Source organism: Hyperoodon ampullatus (assembly GCF_949752795.1).
Source record: "Hyperoodon ampullatus genome assembly, chromosome: 12".
Lineage (NCBI taxonomy): Eukaryota > Metazoa > Chordata > Mammalia > Artiodactyla > Ziphiidae > Hyperoodon > Hyperoodon ampullatus.
The window spans coordinates 76,317,736-76,340,145 of record NC_136925.1 but is presented as its reverse complement, the minus strand read 5'-3'; the positions used below and the strand labels follow the sequence as shown (position 1 = coordinate 76,340,145).

The window sequence follows — 22,410 nt, the reverse complement described above, 5'->3', positions numbered from 1 at the left end:
CCCCACAGATCAGGACTCTTGCCTTCAACCATAGCTGTTCTCAAGGATGCTCCCACCTCAGCCCAAACATACTCACACACACAGTAACTGGAAAATCCCCAGGGAAGAATGAATGGGTGGATGGGTAAGTGACCCTGCCAGCAAGCAGATGTTTTTCTGAGTCAACTGCTAGGGTTTTAACCGTTTCGTTGTCCTTTTTATAATAGAGACACAAGTTAACTAAAGCTAGAAGCTTGAGCTCCAACTTAACTGATGCATTTAAAGATCTGGATGATTACATGCCATTTTAATAACAGTGTCTACTAACTAAATAAAAGTCCATTTGGCTTTTTCGCATCCAAGATATTTGCTTTCCCACAAAAGCATCCACTAACTTAATTATGACTTACAGGGAAAATTACAGTGGGTTGAAGGAAGAGCTTAAAATAGGATTTCAGTCAACCTGAGAACTGAAGTAGAGGATTCTAGTGATTGGTGTATGTTATAGAAAGTACATCTAAATATTCAAGCCTATAATTCTCTTAATGTTAAGGGGGGAAAAAAAGAAACTCTATATATGCCAAATAGGAGGCTTTGGTTATTTAACTGAACATCAGCTGACATAGTAGATCCAGATTTTAACCAGGTAATAACTTGTTAAATGCAGTTGGCATTTTAAACCAAATGAATGTCCATGAACTTAAAATACATGGCTTAGAGTTTGAAATAAAAATTTAATACCAATAGAAAAAGGGAGTTTTTGAAACCCATCTTTTCCAACAGAAGCATGTATAGAGGGAAAGTGGTAGCGCAGAGGGCGAGTATGAGAAGACGAAGTGATTTTGTTTTCAGTTTCCATGCAGCAAAAGAAGCAATTAACGTTTACATACAACCCAAACTGGGATTGAAATCGTTTGGAGAATCCACTTTCACAGTGGCTCTTTGAAAACATTTTAAATAACAAAAAAAATTTCCTGCCTGTTGGTCGCTAAAAACCTTTTCTAATTAATTTGTTCTAAGAATGTATCACCCAAGATCTATATTACTCCAGCAAGAGACATAATTAGAATTCAAACAGCTGATTATTGGAAAGGATGACTACGATGTTAATAGGATTATACCTGACCCTTTTTTAAGACTGAAGTATTCCTGAATTAAATGATTAGGGCGGGAAGTATCCAGAACAAAAAGGAAAACTGGGCGTAATTATTCACACCTGTCAAGATTAAATTTATCCCTTTTGAGTATATTTCACTCACAGAAAATTTGATGACTCTCTTCAAAGTCCTTAGAAAGATGTAATTATCAAAACCCCATACATATAAGAATAGATTTTTTTTTCCAAATAAGGGTAAACTTAGAAACTTTTTCAGTTTTATTGAGTTGATTAAAATATTATATTTATAAAGGCAACAGAGCCCTCTAGTGGACAGATTTTTAATAGCGGGTTAATTTTACTTCTGATAGGTTTTAAATCTATGAAATAAAAGCATAAACGAAATGAAACACTTGTTTTATGATATATGATACATGATTATGAAAAATAGGAGGAGTACTTCTAGGGGCAATGTTTTTGGAGACAAGTGTTGTATAACATTTCCAGACACACATTTGTAACCACCATTCCCATCCTTACACACCCCATTCAAAACCAAGTTGTTCTACCAAAATGTAGAAATGAAAGAGATGAGGTTCAAGACATAGGTTTGATTATAACTGAGCTTTTATATGTCTGAAATTGTAGATCGTGTATGGCTACTGTCCCCGCTTCTGCTGCCTTTTTTCTTCCTTTTTATAGTCCTTTCTAAGCAATGCATCAGTGCACCTCTCCTTTCTCTTCTCTCCAAAGTTGTCTTTGCCAGTGGGAGCGAGTTGTATGTCCCAGGGATGCTCTTTGCAGTAACAGCATCTGTTCTGGAGTCATGAGTGGCACCACCTCTTCTTCCCCTTGTCAGGTTTTGTTGTCAAACCTTCTGTAACAGCTCCTTTTTCCCTGGCAATCTCAAGTTCCAGGCAATCAAGAAGTTACTCCTTGCCAACATCTGCTGTATATTCAGTCCTCTGGGCAATACCTCCTGCAGACTGGCAGCTGTGGGATGATGTTGTTAGAAGGGGCTGTGCCCTCAAGACATGGGTTTGTGATAAGAGGTTTACCCTTTCCAGACATTTAAGAGCAATCCATTTCTCTAAATACCTGAAAGGGTAAAATACCACAATTAATTCTTCTATATCAAGAGAAGAAGCATTGCACAGCGAAAATGAGCATGGAATAAGAAGTCGGGAAGGTGTGAGTTCCATTGGTAGGCCTGATATGTTTTAGTTGTGGGTATTGAGTAAGTCACCCTCGGTGACTGCTTTTTCTTAAATCAGATGGGAATGATTAATAACAAAGCCCCTGCTTACCTTACAGGACTGTTGTGAGGAAGAAATGGTAAGGTGTTGTATGCGGAAGTGTTTTATAATAACAGCACAGTGTAAGTTTTTATTCCCTCTAGTTGAAATAAAAAACTCTTTGATAAACTTGGAATTGTCATTTTAATATGCCACCAATTTGCCCTTCCACTGAATTAAGCATGTGTAATAATTTTCCTTTTTGTCACAAGTGTTTAGTCTTTGCTTTCAACCTTGTGTAGTAGGTCACTACCTTCGTCCCCATTATGAATGGGGAAAATAAAGCTTGGAAAACCAAAATCATCATAAAGGAGATATCTTTGAGATTTGGAGTCCACTTCATTGTTTTCTTGGCCCATGACATAACCACACCTCACTGACTATTCTAATTTATTGCTTCCGTCCTGAAACATCTGATTTGTCCATTCTGCTCTGCATTGATATCATGCATTTTTACAATGCTACACATGATTTTACCCCCTCTGCTTGGAATTCTCCTTGTCTAGGTCTCCAACTGGCAAACACATTTATTTCAACTCTCACTGCAATGCTCTGTGATGCCTATTTAACTGTCAGAACTCCTCAGTTTCAGAGCCTCTGTCTTGTTCATCTTGACTTTCCAACCCAGACACCGCTGCATAAATCAGGTGTCTCATACATATTTGTAAATCGTTGTTGACGCCTAAATACAGCTGTAGTATTATTTTACCATGGTATTTTGACTGAGAAGAATGACACATTTAAAGAATAACTTACCAATTTTTTTGAGAACCTGAAGGAAGTTGATTCCATTTTGCACTGGGAAATGTGAGGTAGAATTGTTAAATATAAAGGAAAAGCTGATAGTACAATGTGAGAATATTAAAATAATGAATTGCCTTTACCAATGACAGTGGTTCTTTCTTGAGCCTTGATGTCATACTGCATTAAATTTAAGCATCTTATTAATTCCTCAGCTGAGTGTTTGTGTAAAGATATGTGGTTTTGTGATCAGCCTCTACCCCAAAGTTACCATAGCTACTGCAAAGTTTTCATCTTATTTGTAACCATTTCAAGGATTCTCCCTAAGAACCAATTGTTTACTGAAAGTAGACTGTCTTCCAAAGGAAGACAAAGGAAGACATGTCTTCCAAAGGAAGACATCCAAAGGAAGACACATTCCTAACCTGCAGTCCCCACATAGAGCCATGATGATGAACCAGTAGGTAAGCTCATTAAAGGGCAGTAGGTAATGTTTTCCATACCCCACTGCCCAAACTCCCCTGTAAACAAACAAAAAATCCACCCACACACAAAGAGGGCATATTTCCTTATTTTCTGAAGTATACCAAATTTATTTCTCTCTTCTCAACGTCACTATTCTAGACAATCTCTAATAAGATTTTATATGCTTATTTTAATATTCTTAGCATAGGCTATTGGCATTTTCTCCCATAAAATATTTCAGCTTTGATCAAGACTCCCACAGTGAGCATTGTATATGCATTCTGTTCTCTTCATGGCTTTACTTGTTTAAAAAGTGGAATTGTTAGTTCAAAATATTACAAGCATTGTAAAAGTGAAAAGGAACACGTCTCTACGTGACCCCTCATATTAAGCTTGATGTTTTCCTTTTAGAGCTTTTCTCCAGCATATATATATATATATATATATATATATATATATATATATATATATATATATATGTTGATCCAGAGCAAATATGTCCTGTATTTTATTACCTTAAATGAACCCACTGTATTACTTAGAGCAGGACCAAGTAAAATTGGGGACAGACATTAGTCATGCCTAAGACATAGATGGCAAACAGTCTAGTACCAAGTCTCCTATCATTTTCTCCATTTCTCTTCATCTTAAAGTGGCATTATTTTAATGGTTCTTGATAATGGAAACTTTGAAACCAATTTTTAAAGAACAGTCCTAAAGGACAGTTGATTCAAAAGGACACATCGATTGCTAAAGGTCAGTTTCTTTCTACAGGGCAATATTGTGTCCAATATTAGATCAAGAAATGGAGGAGACAGTGGACAGTTAGGCACTTACTGAATGTCTGTTATAAGTAGTTTTAGTACAAATGTGTGTCCATATTTTACCATCTGTAGAAATCAAAGATATAAACACAACCCAATATTTCATAATGATCACTCGAATATGGTGGCATTTTGGGATGTTTGTAAACATCACAGACACAGATGTAAGAGCCAGAATTCCTCTTCAGAAACTTGTGAATCATGTACGTAGATTCCAGATTTGTTGCTCCACAGCAAAGGCACAATGGAGAACACATTTTTTCAAAGAGGTTGTGTTTTAAAGTTTTTCAAATAAGGATACCTGCATTGGTGTGGCACGCTCCGTAGGATACTGTGTGGAAATGTAACTGAAACAAATCCTCAAGGAGTTTATTATTTAATCAGCAAAGCAAGCTCATTTTCCAGTCTTTTTATAGCCCCTCAGCATGTGTGCACACACACATATGAGCTCGGTGAAGCTTGGCAGAATGAGTACGAACTTCCTATTTAAATGTGATCTTTCTAGGATTTACCCCCCAAGTTGCGTAGTTTATACATCTGGCATCATTAGTTTCTCCCAGGAAATTTCACAGAATATTGTCAATGGTGTCTTCCTATCTCCTCCCACCCACTTTCCCATAATTATCGGAAATACATCAAATTCCAGAGAGGCACTCTTACTCAAAGACACTTTGAGAAGTGAATGATGCTCCCCTCCAACACATTCCTAACCTACAGACACAGTCACAGCTCGGCAGGCAGAGACTCAGCCAGTTGTGCCGTTCTCTGAATTCCCCCGCTCGCTGCTGCTTCCTCGAGGCTCCCCACACCGAAGGCTGAGAGGGGTCTGGAATTGCTGACTACCATGCAGAGCAATCCTCAGTCTTCTGGACATTTGAGTAACAATCAAACTATAGCTTCTGCTTCCCAGAATTCCTTGGGCCATACCACCTTTGTGAGAGGTTTCTCCTTTTCTACACCAGTAAATCTGCCACGTTCCCTAGAAACTGCTAGAGGAGAACTTAATTTACTTCCCTCTGACATTTTATTTTTTTCATTGACGTGTCCTGTTTCTGACTGAAGAATCCTTTCCACTTCCTATTGAGTTCTCTTTTCTCCAGGTGGTCCAATTTCGCAACTAAATGTTCCATCTAGTCCCACTTTCAGTTGTAGATTGACTCCTTTGCCTTCCCGTCTTTGCTACATTCTCTCCATCCTCACCCTTGCACCTGAGAATGAATGAATGAATGAGACATCTCTCCTCTTCCCTTACCGGACGTTCCAGATCAATAATAGCTAATTGTTGGAAGCTTTGCACACTAAGCCACAACCATGTTTGGTGCCGCTTTTCTGAATTCACATAAGTACTCTATTGCCTCAGTGCCTATCAGAGAGCATGGTTCATAATAACAGTTACAGGGTGGCTGAAGAGAATTGGGTTCAAATTCCAATCATACCGCATATTTAGTGCCTGCCTTTGGGCCAACCTACCAGACAGCTCTGTGCCTCACTTTGCTCATCTGTAAAATGGGGATAGTAAAATTAAAGTAAATTAAAGTAAAAGAACAGTGTCTGGCACATAATAGTTACTAGGAAATAATAGTTTCCATTTCCCTTTGTTGAATAATGAATGAACAACTGAAAGAGACATCATCTAACTTCTTTTGCTCTCTGACAGGCTCTCATGAAGCTTTTAGGCTTCTAGACAGAGGGATCAATTTGCTAATTCAGTAGCTTGGCTTTTCCAAGGCCACTGAGTTATCCTCCCCACCCTGCTTCTTAATATCTGCCCTCAACCTCCTCATCATGTTGTCTGCACCTAGAACCCTGAGTGTTTCACCCCACGACACTGCTCAGCTACAGTTTACCTGAATCAGACAATTCTTGTTCTGGGTTACTAAAGCCCATAGGATTATCCTAGCTCCTGTAATCCTGTAGAATTCCCAAATTTATGTCCCAGAGACACAGAGACTCCTCCCACTCAATTCTCTAATATCCAAACCCCAAACCCTCAGAGTGACTGGTTTTTCCCTGTTGAGATGTTGGAGGTTTACTTAAAGGGATGAAAGGGCAAAGAAAAAATCAAATATAAATCCTGTCGCTCGAACTTGAGTGGATGGAGGAATGATGACAGAAAACTTGTTCTGCAGAGAAGGGTGATGTGAACTTAGCGAATTCTGTTGTAGACTCTGATACACTTTATCTTTTTAGCAATCAATGGGGGAAAATCAATGGAAAACAAACTATGAATAGAACTAACCAAAAATCAAAATGACATTACACTAAAGAGTAATGTAATGATATATATCAAATATTAAAGCATATAATCATGTAAGTTATCTTGGAGATTTTAAGTAATTTGAATTATGCAAGGATGAAGTCAGAATGTATAACAGTATCCATTTTTTGAGGTTATGATTTACTTTCTTTTATTAAATAATGATTCTCTTTCCTTTAGTTGACATGGGCTTACCCAACATTTAAAAATGGTATTGCTCTTTTTATACTCTAAATACTCTCACATAGTTGAAAATAAAATCCTTCCATGAAATATTTTCCTGGAATTTTTTTCTTTTCTTTAAATAATTGGTTTTCCCTCGACAAAATAAAGTGTTATACTACATTACAGCCTCACTGTTAGGAATGAAGAAAGAGGGGAAAATGCAGGAAGACCCACACATACCACAAAAATGGAGAGTATCCAGGTCCTAGAGGAATGGTGAGTGTGATTCATGTTGTAATTGTGTCTTGCATGTACGTACTGTGTACATCTACCCAATGCTTAAACATAATCTCTTGCTTCCCGGTAACTCCTCAAAATGGTTTTGTGAAATGAATGCATACTTAGTCTGGGAGATCTTATTTTGTGATTGCGACTGCTTTTTATCCCTTTTTTTTTTATTAGCTCTGCTAAACTATCAGCTAAACCATTGCTTGAGTTTATCCTTCCCTTTCAAAAAACAACGATTGATACATGAATTAACCTCCCCCCCCCAAATTGCCCTAGTTCTCTACTTCCCTTTTCTAAGAATATTTTTTAAGTTGTTCTCTTTATAGAAGAGTCTAAAACACACAAAAAAAAGATATGGAACCACCGAAGTCAGTGAGAAAGGGCACCCAGCTGCTCCTCAGTCCCATTTCCATTGGAAGGGACTCTAATTAAGTATTTTCTCCAAACTGAGAAGTTGAAATGCAGTATCCACAGAACAGAATTAAAATACAAGCAGATTTGTATAATGATAGGTGCTTTCTTTTTCTACTTCTTATGAGAAGGTTTTAATTTTGATGCTTCATAGTAATTTTTCTCTTTTACACTTTTTTTAAACAAATGAGGAATTTCAGACATCTTGGAATAATATCAAATCTATATAAAATATTTGGTCAAAAAGGTAAGAAAAAATAAAATATAAGTATTTTTTGACCAAGCGTATTTCAGGTTGGAAAATTATTAAACAGACGAATGAATGGCAAAGCAAAATCAGGACCAATTTAACCATAAGAATCTCCAAGCTTCTCTCCTTTACTTCTTTGATGTATAAGCAAAGGAAGTAACAACTGGTGGTTTCTGCAGGAAAGTAGTCGCTGAAAACCTGAATATAGATATCTAAAAAGTCCCTGATGTCATTATAATTGTCCTGGGCTTTTTAATTGTGATAACTCCATTCACAGGTAACAATTCACTCATAATAGTTACCAGAATCATTATTAAAGTTTAGGAGAATATGTGACAAGTGCACACAATGTATTCTTATTTTTGATTCAGTGAAAAATGAAAAGACAGCGACCACAGATGAAAAGAGAAACTGTATCTTATGGCTTGGAAATTAAAATCTACATCAGATGCAAACAAAAAAGTTCAGTTTGCCTTTCAAAGTAATGCATAGGCTTGCAGTAGATTGTTTGGGTTCAAAAATGCCCAAGCTTCATTAGGAATCTATGATGACCACGTGCATAGTGTATGTAGCCCCTTGCTATTTGAATGCTTGACTCCCTAACACATAGCTTGTACCTACAGGAATTTTTGTCAAGACCCAGAAATATCTAGCCCCGTCCTGGCAGATGCTTGCCAGGTCAGGCTGGACTGAGTCTCAATGACCACTAGATGGCAGCAATTGAATGACATTTCTATCTGCAGCTCAGCATCCCGGCACCAAAGTTGCTTTTGATAACGGCCCCATTCTGTCTCTGCAGCCAAAACCCCACTTCAGATGAAGTCTTGTCCTGGTCTCAAAATTTTGACAAGATGATGAAGGCCCCGGCAGGAAGAAACCTCTTCAGAGAGTTCCTGCGAACAGAATACAGTGAAGAGAACCTACTTTTCTGGCTTGCCTGTGAAGACTTAAAGAAAGAGCAGAATAAGAAAGTAATTGAAGAAAAGGCCAGAATGATATACGAAGATTACATTTCTATACTCTCACCAAAAGAGGTAAAAATCTGGAAAATATTGATGTGAGCTTCTTAGACCAAGGATGAACCTAAAAGAACTTCTGTCCAAATTGAGCAATGAATGCATGGGGTGTGGACAAGCTAGAAGGCTTGTCTGGGTGGATAATCTATATTCCATTCTGAGAATCTACCTGAACATGTGTTTCAAGGTTAAGTCTCCCCAGTATGCTTTGATCATTTATCTCTAGCTGAATCATGTGATAGTCTACTTGCTTTTCAGAACTACCATTAGGAAGCCTGGTAATACAATTTGCCATGACTTAGAGTGGAAAAGAAGAACTTACTTTGGGGCAGTGTTTCTCCAAGTGTGATCCCCAGATCACCTGTATAGGAATCACCTGGAGCATTTGTTTGAAAAGCAAATTCTCGAGGCTGACCCAGGACTTCTGAATCTGAATTTTGGGAAATAGAGCCCAGGAATCCATACCTTTAACAAGCTTTCCACATACATACTAGTTTGAAAACCTCTGGTTTAGGGGAAAAAAACGAAAACAAAAGAAACCCTGCCATGTTGATGCTTATGATAGAATTTTTACAGAACTGAAGTATGACCCTTTAGGACCCATTAATATTCTTGGGGGAAAGATGTGTAAGGACAATCATTTTACTTGTTCTGGTTTTCCTGTTATTATAAGTGCAAGCTATTTTTCCCATTGCCAGAATGTACCTGATAAACAAGGAACCTTTCAAGAAATCGGACTGACACCGTTCCATTAGCTTTCTAAAAATCCGTTTGCTCCTGAGAAACGGTCCCGCTACCAGAGTTAACAAGCATTTGGTGAGGGAGGGGCTAAGAGTGCCCCTGGCCTCTGAAGTCCCGAGTGACTGAGTTCCAGCAGGGCTTTTCAGAATTTGAACTTAGAATTTCCTAGAATGCCTTCTCTTCTGCACGCCACCCTCTTGCTGTCTTTTCTGTCTCTCTTAATCCAGTGTGATTTTACCTGTGCATTGAAGTGTTCTGACCTGGTGCTGTCTGCCTCCGGACTTATCCTCCACACCCCTCTCCCACACGCGGACTTTTATTACATCCCCTAGAGACAGGCATCTGTCTCCTCCAGAATTTGGTGCGGCCCTTACCTTTAAATCTGTAAGATGAGTTTGCATCTGGTCTATCAGCTCTGTGCTTGGGATGCTATATAAGCTATTTCACTTCTAATCAGATATACCTAAGTAATTTTTTAAAGATATATCCATTCGTGCCATTGGTATTCCAGAGTACTCCAATAGCATTGTCTCTGCAAAATGAGAAAACTTGAATTGGATACACAAAAGATTGTCTTATTTTTTTATTTCCTGCATTAACATAGAAAAAGTATTCATAGAAACAAGGTGGGGAGAAATTTTTCTATAGCCTCAATACATTTATTACTGACGCCACTTTGTATTTCTAACGCCATTAAAATTCTACATCCTAAAAATACATTCTTCAAGTTTCTGGTCTCTCTAGAACCTCAGCATCTAACCAGTTCTACTTGAACTTTATTAGTATATTAATTTCACCTTCATTTTTATTTAATATTGCAATACATGGCAAATATATCAAATAATCCAAATGTGCCCCAAGATGTGCTTCTCTTGTCCATAAGTACACATAATTACAGGGTCTTTGGGAAGATTATCTATCCCATTTCTCTCCCCCAAATATGTAACATGTATCATTTGAAAATGATTATTGTTTAAATTATCTAGTCCATTCCTTTGTACTATATATCCTCTTAAAATGATGACTGTCCCATTTTAAAATGTTAGTAGAAAAAGTGCTCTCTATATTAAGTACATACAATTCCTTTATCTTACAGTCTCCATTTTCTAATTTTAAGTTTTTATGGGAAACACTTCCCCATTGTTCTCACAGCTCTTGATTTTCAGATGTCGCTCATTGATGGAGCTTTGTAAAATACTTAATTTTCACAAAATTACTTCTTCTCTGGGCCACAGTTTAGAGATATCATAGTTATTGATTACTGAAATATAAATTATTGGATTTTCATTATTTTGCAAAAGTAATGGAGTTTTGTTCTAACCAAACTTCTTTACTTTGAACATGAGTTTCACCAAAAAGTCATTAAAATATTATTTCCTGAATAAGAACATGACCTTTCCTAAATTAAACAGACTAATATTTAGTGTAATAGCCATATTTATTCTCTCCTTTAATATTCTCTAAATACCAGAGACAGAGGTAAAATTCAAATTTTTATCTTTTGGCTACTTGTTTGCTGATATATAAATAATTCTCAACATAGAATCTAAGTGGTTGGACTGTATGAAGTACCTTTGTTTAGCCAACTGATTGCTCTCCTGTCAACATAGTAATTACACTTATTATTGAGCAGCAAAATTGAATAAACCCAAAGTAGGCAATTATAAAAGATAATTGTTAAAAAGTTATATTTTAAGTCTACGTATAGATATATTTACTTTTGAACCAAGTCAGATGACTTGACTCACTTATATACTCCTAAAATGGCACTCACTTTCTAGCTATCCCAGGGCCCTTTCCAAAATATTATATCTCACTGACCTTCTATGCAAAAACGTGTCCATTTCTAATCAACAATACACTGCTAACCGTTTAATGATACTGTGTTATCACCCTTCAATTTTTGTTTTCCACCACTGGAGAGAACACATGTCCCATCCAGAGAGCCCTGACTATATAGTAGTAAGAGTACTGAACTAACACTCAGGTGGACAGATTCTAGTCCATGCTTAGCTCCAACTTAATTGTGTGGCCTGGGATAAATTAGTTCACTTTTTCTGGGCCTCGGTATTCAGTTGATTTGTTTATAAAAATCAAAATTCAAAGGGGCACAGAGGATAGTAAACCAAATCCAGAATGGCAGCTGTAAGGCCCTTGTGGTACTACTGCATTCTCCCCACCAGATGTCATGGCCAGTTAGTCATGGTCTTCCTCACTGCTGTACCCAGATTCAGCCTCAGAGTCTGTCTTAACACGGTCCTCAGAGCAACTACTGCAAGGCAACCGGAGTTGGGAATCTACTTCCCACTTTGGAGCCAGACAATCTGTTTCTACTTAGATTATTTTTAAACAATATGAACATTTGAATCATTTGTAAAATGGTAGTAACTAAAGAACTGAAAATTGTCAGGACTTTATTCTTAACCAGAACCTCAGTTTTCTTCACTAGAGTTTCATTTTACTTTAATTACATTGGGTCACCATGTTCCCCTTTGTTAAATGTTGAGGAGGTCTACATTCTTAAAATTATATATTCATTGGGGCTTCCCTGGTGGTGCAGTGGTTGAGAGTCTGCCTGCCGATTCAGGGGACATGGGTTCATGCCCCGGTCCGGGAAGATCCCACATGCCGCGGAGCGGCTGGGCCCATGAGCCATGGCCGCTGAGCCTGTGCGACTGGAGCCTGTGCTCCACAACGGGAGAGGCCACAACAGTGAGAGGCCTGCGTACCGCAAAAAAAAAAAAAAAAAATATATATATATATATATACATAGCATATTTCCTTCATGAAGCCAAAGTGCTAAACATTACATTTCATTGTTTTAAGATCATGTTACATGCATTTTTAATAATTTGGACGTTATGTTATAAAATAGATGTTTAGGGAGACGCAAGAGGGAAGGGATGTGGGAACAGATGTATATGTATGACTGATTCACTTTGTTATAAAGCAGAAACTAATAAAAAAATAAAAAATAAAAAATAAAAAAAATAAAATAAAATACAGTATTTTTCTGATTATAAATTAACATGTTCATTATAAAAATGCAGTTAATACAAAAAATAAAAAGAACAATGTTAATTAAAAAAATAAAAATAAAAAAAATAGATGTTTACAACCAGGAGGCAATATAACTTCCACTCTTGGCATAGCATGCATTTCAAGAGGGGAAATCACCAAATCTTAAATTAAAAAAATCTAAAACAAACAAAAATAACATTTCTTTCAAAAGTGAATTTTCTTTTTTGTCCTCAAAGGGAAAACAAATGGACGTAATAAAGAGGAATTTAAGACTAATAGTAGGCTTGCTATGCATCACAGATGCCAGTGGCAACTTATATGAAGTACTGAAAAGACAAACCCAGAAAAATAAAGAACTTTAATAAAAAGTCTGCTTAAAAGTTATGACCAACTTAAACAGCATTGAGCTGTTGAATAAAGAAATATCTATAAATGCTGAAACAACTGTAAGACTTATTGGAATTGAAGAAAACTATGTGTGTTCAGATATCTAGTGACAGCATTGTCCTTAACCAGGGCTGTAATACAGCCCTGCCACTTAACCAACCATCTGTTTAACACTAAGAAACTCACTTCAGTGCTCTGCAGCCTTAGATACCTTGTTCTGTAGAATGCGGGCATGGAAAAAGCTCAAAACCCCATGAAATCTATGACTTTCAGGCTCTGCTGAATGACAATTTTTATAGTAGTAGGAACCGTTTGCTTCTTCTGATTTCACCCTAAACTTCCAGTTGCTATCCGGGAGAAAAAAGCAAAAAGTCTATTTAAACACCAGAATTATCTAAACATAATGCATATGTGAAAGACATGTGGGTCCTATGTGTGCACATAGACAGATGTTTCTTCGTGCAAAATCATGTGAATTTAGTACTTTCAATAACTTAAATCAGTTTTTCTAAACAGGACTCATGATTGTACTTTCCTAGATTCATTTCTTTGTGCAGGCATACTAACATTCAAAAAATATTTATTGAGTACTTCCTATGAGCCAGGTACTGGGCTAGATGTTAGGGATATGATGGTGAACATTGGCCTATACCTTATGGAGCTTTCATTTTAGGAAGACAAACAAATCATGTCAAAAACAAGTAACTAAAAATCGTGATAAACTTTATGATGGGGGTGGAGGTCAAATGATGTAGTTAGAATAGGGTTAGTCAGGTAAGGTCACTCTGAGAAGGTAAAATTCAAGTTGATACAAAGTCTAAAGACATTGGGTTTGAGGTGTCACTATACATATGCTCAATTATTATTATCATTACTATTAATACTTTACACTGGGCTTAAACTTTGTTGTTGACAAAATGGTCTTATGTATATTATTACAGTATAAGTCTCACAAGAATCCTTTAGCCTCTAGGACACATGGCACCATTTTATAGGAAAGGAAACTGATTTTCAAAGACGTAAAACAAGGATATTAGAATTATATCTGGTAGAGAGACAACACAACCCTAAGATCTTCCGACTCCAAGTGTGATGCTCTTCCAACTACAATATGCTGATGAGTTATTCCATTGTATTCTATTCATGATACTACTATGGATTTCTATGAACCCAAACTTGAACTTGAGACACGATAAGAACTAGTAACCTTAACCACATGTCTGAACTCTCCTTCAGAAACAAGATAAACTTTCCCATCATGTGTACGCCATCAGAAATATGGTTACTCCACTTTATCCTACCAGTGATGTTTGGTCCAAGAAATACATTCCAGTAATCAATCTTATTTGTAATTTATAATTATTTTCAGTAGAAATTACCAACACAAAATAATATGACTAAAAACACACGTGGTAAAAGTGTATTAAAACAGATAGGAAAACCAGATAGCCTTCAGATCTGTAAAATTTTACATGAGAAGACCTAATTTAGTTAAAATTATAAAGAACATTTCCAATGGCAGAAACTATAATTGGTAAAACTGAATGTGGACTTATAAAGGAAAAAGAAAAAAATTAAGCAGAATTTTACTTAGAAAATAATCCTAAATAAAGCAGCTTCAGTAAAATTAAAAATTGGAAAATGGGAGAAAAAATGGGAGAAAAATTAAATCATTATGTTTAAAAAAATTGTTCAAGGAATTAATTGACTTAGGAGGGTCTTTATAAGAGTAAAAGACTTTTAGTGGTAATTCATCATCTTCAGTACAATTCCACCGAAAAAAATGTCCAAAGAGTCAAAATTTCCATTGCATCTTGATGACTAGAAGAGGAAGACAGGGTCAAAACTTGGTGTGCTCCCTTTTGGCAATACTGACCTATTTTACATGAATTGGCTCCATTGCTAGGAAATCTATCAAGTATAGTATATAATTCAATTTGACCCAGGTTTTCCCAACCACACTAGATTTCTGTTTTCATCCTCCCCACTTTACCCCCCCCGATACTCTTGTTGAACCTTTAGCTTTCACTTCATTTCCCCCCCAATTAGTTTGTGGAGTTGCTGGTGCATATTTTTATGTTTGCAAGCCACGTGCTTTTCTTCTTCCCTGTCTCCTACTCCCTGTGGGAATGGATGCTTCCAGGTTCATTGAGTCCTGTCACAAAGTCACTTATGCCGTTTTAAAGCTTCAGTTACCACCTCTCAACACTGCCAATATTTCCAGCACTGCTAAAACTGCCAGTTAAATGCTACCAAGTCTATCAGTGCCGTCTTGTGCCCTGTCCCACAGTAGTAGATCGTTTTTTAACTGTTATTGCTCCACTGTGTCCCTCCCTTCACCCCACCTAAATGGGAGTCTGTGAGGACTGAGTAAGAAAAGAATTTCCATTGCCCAAAGATAGCTCTTGTCTTGTGCTACGCAACTTTCTCTTCCCTTAGGATGAGTTCTTTACAGGAAACTCCTCAGTCCTATGCATTGGCCTTACAAGCCATCCAATCATGGGTGAATCCTAGGGTGACAGTGGCTCAGGCCCATGCTGGGATCCACCCACACTAACTTGTATTATAGATGTTCCACAGTCGAAGCACAAAGATGCTACAAGATGAAACTATAGATTGTTATGCTCATGGGGTTTATCCTTGTTGTTTGACCTCTCTACACTTCTTTTGACTGACAGACAACCTTTTCAAACAAACAACCAGATATTTAGGAAAATATTTTATTTTTCAAATGGAAATAGCAAATGTGTTTTTGTTACAGATTACTAAATGTTGAATGGTACTACTTTCTGTACTGCATTTCACTACTGTTTTTAATTTGCCAAAAAAATTTTTTTAATTATACAGTGAAGACAACACATTTAATAATTCAAATTATTTTATTTCTCTGTCTTCAGATAACTAATATTATTCCAACTACTGATAAACTGTTATCAGTTTATCACATGTTAAATATGTTAAATATATGTGTTAGGCAACATATATGTTAAATAGCATATATTTCATTATGCTATTATTTAAGAAATAAATGACCTCTTTCTTTATCACTAATCTAATGTTTCTCTCTCCAATGAAACAAAAAGTTCCTAAGTTTGAAAGTAACAGCACCATTTACAAAAATAATAGAATGTGTTTGTTAAGATTCAATTGACCGTAACACCACATTTCAGAATAAGATCTATCAGTTTAAACTCCAATGTCAATATTTTCCTTTTGAGTAGAAAAACAAATGATATTTTTAAATAAAAAGCTTAGATAAAAATTCTGTACTTTTTATTACTTGGTACTTGATGATGACCTCTTATGACAGTTTGTGTACACAGAGAATAAAATGTAAACGATCCATTTCCAGAACATCTTTTCTTTTTTTCTTTAGAATTTAGAGAGAAGAATATATAGTTCAGCCAAGAAACGTTTAATTTTTTCTATATATATAAGTTAGTCTAGCTAAACCACAGAAATTTAGTCTGGATCACCATTTCCTGACACATGCTCCCCTAGCAGCCATCCCTGGTGTATCAAGGAACCCAACACCACATGGGCTGTTGAGCTCAGGCATCTGGGGACACCAAATGGAATATGAGTGGCTTCCGTCATTGGGACTGTTTCAGATCCCAGGCTTAGTCCAAACAGTGGGTGGGGAAAGAAGCCAAAACCAAAAAGGTTTTTGCAAAATGCTTGTGACAAAACGTTTAGCTATAAATATGAAAGGTTTGTATAGACTTGAGTACATCATGAGACAAATAACTGTGGATCACAATGCCCGAGTCTTTGTTCAACAGTGAGAGCTATGGACACCAGTCAAGACTCAGAGGTGGTTTGCCTCTTAGAGGGTTTTGCTAACATGTCATTTCAGAGCAGATCTTAGTTCTCTTCCCGGAGTGTGCATTTATTGGTATTTAATTTCCCCCCCTTCCCATTTCAACATGCTCTACCAGTTCCAACCAGATTAGCATTTAGGGAGGGAAAAACCAAAACAAAACAAAAAACAAAATTGAATCACTTGCAGAATTTAATTTCTTTACACTTTTCAAACAACACTGTATGATTAATGGGTACTCTGAATTCCTACTTACATTTCTCCTTTCAAAGATTGAATTTCAAGTAAATATTCTGCTTAATCTTTAGTACAGAGACCTTTGGATGTATTCCTAGGTAAGGACTACAGAGTGTCCTATGCCATACCAGGTAGATAGAAGACCTGAAGAGTGTGTGCTGTCGTTCTGCTCTACTCAGCCCTTCCACATTCCTGGTTCCTCCTTCTGACATGGGAGGACTTGTTGGGATATTAAATTATCGGGAATCAGCACTTGATATACATGTTAAGTTTTGACAGAGAACTACTCTCTGCCAGATTTTTACCTTGTTCCATCAAGAGAGTTACCCCAGCCGTCTCATAATAGGAGGACGTCGATTTGTATTCTGGCCAGGGAATTCTCTAGCACTGCAACAATGAATAGAAATTGTCAAAAAACTCCTGAGTGAATGCATGGAAAAGATACATCCAAGTAAGCCAAAATTCTGGTTTAAATGTTGTTTTTTGTTTGTTTAATTCAACCTTTGAAGGAGAAGAGTATGCAGGGTTATTATGTAACCTTTGAAAACATAACCTCAAGATTTTAGGTTTACTATTTGAGGTTCCTCTGAAATGTCATGAACCTATAGTTACTTAGTTGAGATCTTTTGAAAAAATATTATTTAATGTATCTGCTCTTATTTCTTTTTAGGTCAGTCTCGATTCTCGAGTTAGAGAGGTGATCAATAGAAACCTGTTGGATCCTAATCCTCATATGTATGAAGATGCCCAGCTTCAGATATATACCTTAATGCACAGAGATTCTTTCCCAAGGTTTTTGAACTCTCAGATTTATAAGTCATTTGTTGAAAGTACTGCCAGCTCTACTTCTGAATCTTAATTTTTATTTTTAAAAAATCAGTTTGGAGGGCTGGAGTGAGAAATAAAAGTAGTTAAATAACACCTGAAACTGAGTTCCTGGAGAACTACAGTTTAGCATTCCTCAGGCTACTGTGAAAATACAACCATATGGTCTTTGTCTCCATTTTTTTGTCAAGGTTATCCATGGCTAAGTTTGGAGAAAATACCACCTGAAACAATGAATTGCCAAATTAAGTTTGTTTTGTTCAACACGCATTCTACTTGCAAGCAAACTGTATTTGTAGTCCTATGAACAGTCTCCTAGTGTATCCAGAGACTGCATGTGCAAAGTAAAACTGCTTCATTTGCCATGTAGTTGTTGTTAATATTTAAGCCAATGGCATAACTTATATCTGTATTTAAGGACTTTCGTGCAATATGGTCTTATAGAAATAATTGCCAAAAAGTTGGCTGTGGTCTGCATTTTTAAATATAATATAAGACAGAAAAAGCCAATTTTTAAATTGTAACTATGGTATTCAACATGCTATATACTGTGCTCAGTACACTAATTTTGAAGCCAATATTTCTGTACATGAAAAAAGAGCTATTTATCTCTGTTTGTTGGAAAATCCTAATGGGGAATTTCTCTGGTTGTTCACTGCCAAAACTGTGGCATTTTCATTACGGAAGAGTTTTCTTCATATATATATATATGAAGAAAAGAGAAAAAAAAGCACAAAACAATTTGAAGATATTCTATCTCAAAGACAAATCAAAGAGTGATATTGTTTTTAACTGTAATAGAGGAAAATGAATCTATGTATCAGATGTCCAATACTGTAATTAATTTATTAAAGACTGGCTCTCCAGTTCTAAAATGGTTGTGTAAAGTATGTACGTTAGCAAAAAAATAATAATAAGCTTGATAACTTAGTTTTGGAATATAAAGAAAGGATTTAATAAAGGAATGCCTACATGTAGCATCATAAAACTTTTGATGAATAGCATCTGTGCTGTGGCATATTTTCCTTGAAAGTGAAATCCAAGAAAAGCTAAGTTTTTAAGCAAGAAAAGTTTTATAGGGGTTCTCTAGAAGATAATTCTCTACTTCAGACCTTAACTGTTTTCACATAGTATCTTAAAAATGACTTATTTAAAAAATGTTAAAACCAAACCATTCTGATCCATAATTGAAAGGCAGTACAGTGCTCAAATCTTTTAGCTGCCGTATTATTTTTTATATGTACTACTAAATCTTTAAGACAAAAAATACTTGCCTGACATTGGCACGTACTTTTGACATTCAAGAAAACAGTATCCTATCTCGCACACACACACAAAAGTCAGTGTCATATTTATATCAAGGTGTTACATTTGAATATTAATATCCCCTGGAGGCTATTTTTTTAATCTTAAACTTAATAAATATTGAGTAACCTAAAATGAAAGTTTTAAAAATATTTATATCCACTAAGAATACTGGCCTTATATTAAGGATATTAAAATTATAAGTTTCCTTTGTCATTTTTTTAACTACCTCTCATTTTTTTAATTTATTAAAGTTTTTTTAAAAAAACAAGTTTGGGGTTTTCTTTTTAACATTTATTTTACTTGAAAGGTTGACATCGTAATTTTCTTTTTCCATAAACTTAAAACATTTCAAGAATTGCTTTTTTAAGTGAATTTCATTTTCTAACTTATACAGAATTCAGGAGATATGATTAAAAGGGCTATTATCTATTCCCTATGCAAATACTTTAACTGTTGCAGTGTTTGACAAAATGGGATTTAAAAACAAAAGTTTGCAGAGTAGAAAACAAAACGTTCTGTTTACACTGGCGTTGCTGACTATCCTACTATATTCAGCACTTTTAAATACATTATTTATGAAAATGTAGTTAAAATACAAGATAGAAAATATTTATAATAATTATTTCTTTTAACAAATGCGTGTTTCTGTCTGAAAGTGTTAGTGTGTTAAGACATGCTTTATCCATGTCAATTAGATATTTACTATTTGAACAATAGTTTTCAGTAATATGGTGAAAAAGATAGCTATGAAGATGTTTACAAAAAGTTGTATTTTTTTCCTAATGAGTGAAGAAAAAGCTAAAAGAATCATCACTTCTATTGTGAAGTTTATTGTTACTAAATTATCTAATTTTTTTCTTGATTCGTATTGTTATGCTACTATGCTGTATACACATATATGTTGTAATATCATACTTGTTGCTGTGTTTGAGGCACATGACTAGAAAATATGTAATATACTATGATACACTGCATGCATCAATCTTTTTAAATGTAGACTTTATATTCTTGTTGTTACTATATATGATGGTGACTTGCTAGTCATAAGTTATCTTTATAAGATACTTTGGACTATTAGATGAATTGTCTGTTTGACAATACCTTTAATATTTTACCAAATGTAAAAGATAAGGGCCCTTATAAAGAGTCCTAATCTCTAACTCTGGGCATTTGTAGAATACAGAAGCTAGTATATCCCTTTGAAATCTGATTAGGAAGTTGTGTTAAGAATGACTCTAGAGTAGATTTACACATCAGATGTTGGTAACAATGCTATGTGAGATTTCCGTGCTAAATTCCTATTTTCAGGGGAGGGGAGTGCTTCTCTTTTAATTTCAAAATGTTTAAAGTTTCCATGTAAGAGTATGTCTGTGTATTTGCAACTCTACCAATTTTTAAAGTATGGTATAATTCCTTCAGTTTTAATTACAGAGCTATAATAAACAAAAAAAGCCCTCAACTGGTGTCTATGCTACCATTCCAAGAGCACAATATTTGTTTTGGTAGAGTTTGATTTTTCCTAGTGAGTAAATTCCTCCCAGGGGAAAAATTAGCACTTTAGAAGGTACACTTTATATTTTACATTGCCAAGATATCTTTGTATACTGTTAGAATCTGCTAATGCACACAGAAAGAGGTTAATGCTCTTTAAATAATGCCTAACTTCAGATGTGTCTATAATGAAAAGTAGAGGATATAGATTATATATGAATATGTACACATATATTTATATAAATTGGAGAGATTTCTTCAGAGATGGATCTTGAACATAGATCACACTAATAATGAATGCATGATGCTTCTTTACTCTGGATAACTATTATTATGTTACCTAAAGGTAATACAGATGTCCCGACAGTGTTATAGGGCAGCTCTAAGCACAGCAGGTGCACTGGCAAGAGAACAATAGCAAAACACAATTTTGATATCAACACTATGAAGTGCAAAAATCAAGACCATAATCTGGTCATTTTTTAAAATTTTAAAATATGTACATAGGATGACCAGTTCTGATATTTGGTCATGGTGCATGGGGTGTTTATTCGTATCCTTTAATGCTGCCTAGATTCTTACTTGTGGAATGAAATGTGTATCATATATTTACCTGATAGTTCAGTTTTGCAAGAAGACTATAGAAATAAGTAAATAGTATTTATTTATTAGGGGCAAAAAAATACACTTTCACCCCATTAAGCTGATTTAAAATAATACCTGATTTTTATTTTTTGAATTTATCCATTTTTTTCTATACACTTTTAACTTACATTGAAAAAAAATGTCATATTGTAATTGTAACAAACTACATTTGCAAAAAAATGCAATATACCAGATGTGTTGAGGAAGAAATATACAAGGAAGAAATTTAACATAAAATCAGAAAATAGGAAAATAAGCCACCTAAAATTCCTTAGATCCAAAATGTCTATAGATAGAACCCTGTCAAACTTGAGTTTGAAACCTTTGCATTAGATACATTGGCAAATTATTTTGAAAAGTGGTAAAGATATTTCCAGAATTTTTTTTGCCTATGTATTTATGTTGACAGTTTATGACCTTAATTTTCATAGTTTTCAGGCACTTATATTTGCATGCTCTTTTCAGTTTTTTAAAAATTTCTGACCAATATAAAATGTTTGTTCTCCTGAGAAAACAATACTCAATCTGCAAAAAGTTTAGTTATTCCTTACTTGCTGCAACTTCAAATATTTACCAAGGAAACTGATACCAAAAACTTGCTTCAGATCTTCTCTGCAACACTCTTAGTAGTATCCTTGCAACACACAACAGTGCACAGAGCGATGTTTTGTTTCCAGATACCAGGCTTTAATTATAGATTTGGTTTCAAGTTACGTTTCTGTCTCATGTGACTTTGGGCAAATCACTTATCCTCTCTGACCCTGTTTCTTTATCTTCAAATGAGGAATATAATAATTTACAGGATGGCCATGGGAATGAAATAAACATGGAAAGAGTGAAGTGTTACATATAATATTATTATTTTATTAAAGTTCTCCAGCTCAATAATAATTCCCATTTTCAAGAATGTATGTATTAAATGCCATTTTAATGCACTTTCCCCCGATTTTTTTCAAACTATACTTTAAAAATATGATTTAATTATTCATTAAAAAATACAACCAAGCTTATTTTAAGACAGAGGAATATATGAATATGTTATTGCTTTGTTCAATAATGTGATTCAAAATCACTGTTCTCAGTTCACCAACACCACACTGAAGCTACAAACAAGAAGTATGTTTCTTTCAATGACACACACGAAGATA

General features: G+C 35.4%; 1 protein-coding gene across 1 annotated transcript in view; it reads left to right on the top strand.

Moving 5' to 3' along the window:
- RGS17 (regulator of G protein signaling 17) overlaps positions 1–17,852 on the top strand; it is a gene marked incomplete at its 3' end in the record, with an annotated part of 28,152 nt that extends 10,300 nt beyond the window's left edge. Inside the window, exons 2-4 of the mRNA XM_079716103.1 lie at positions 7,009–7,098; positions 8,571–8,805; positions 17,664–17,852. Coding sequence (XP_079572229.1) covers positions 7,009–7,098; positions 8,571–8,805; positions 17,664–17,852 — 514 coding nt within the window. The remainder of the gene's footprint in view (positions 1–7,008; positions 7,099–8,570; positions 8,806–17,663) is intronic.
- Between the last annotated feature and the right edge of the window lie 4,558 nt (positions 17,853–22,410).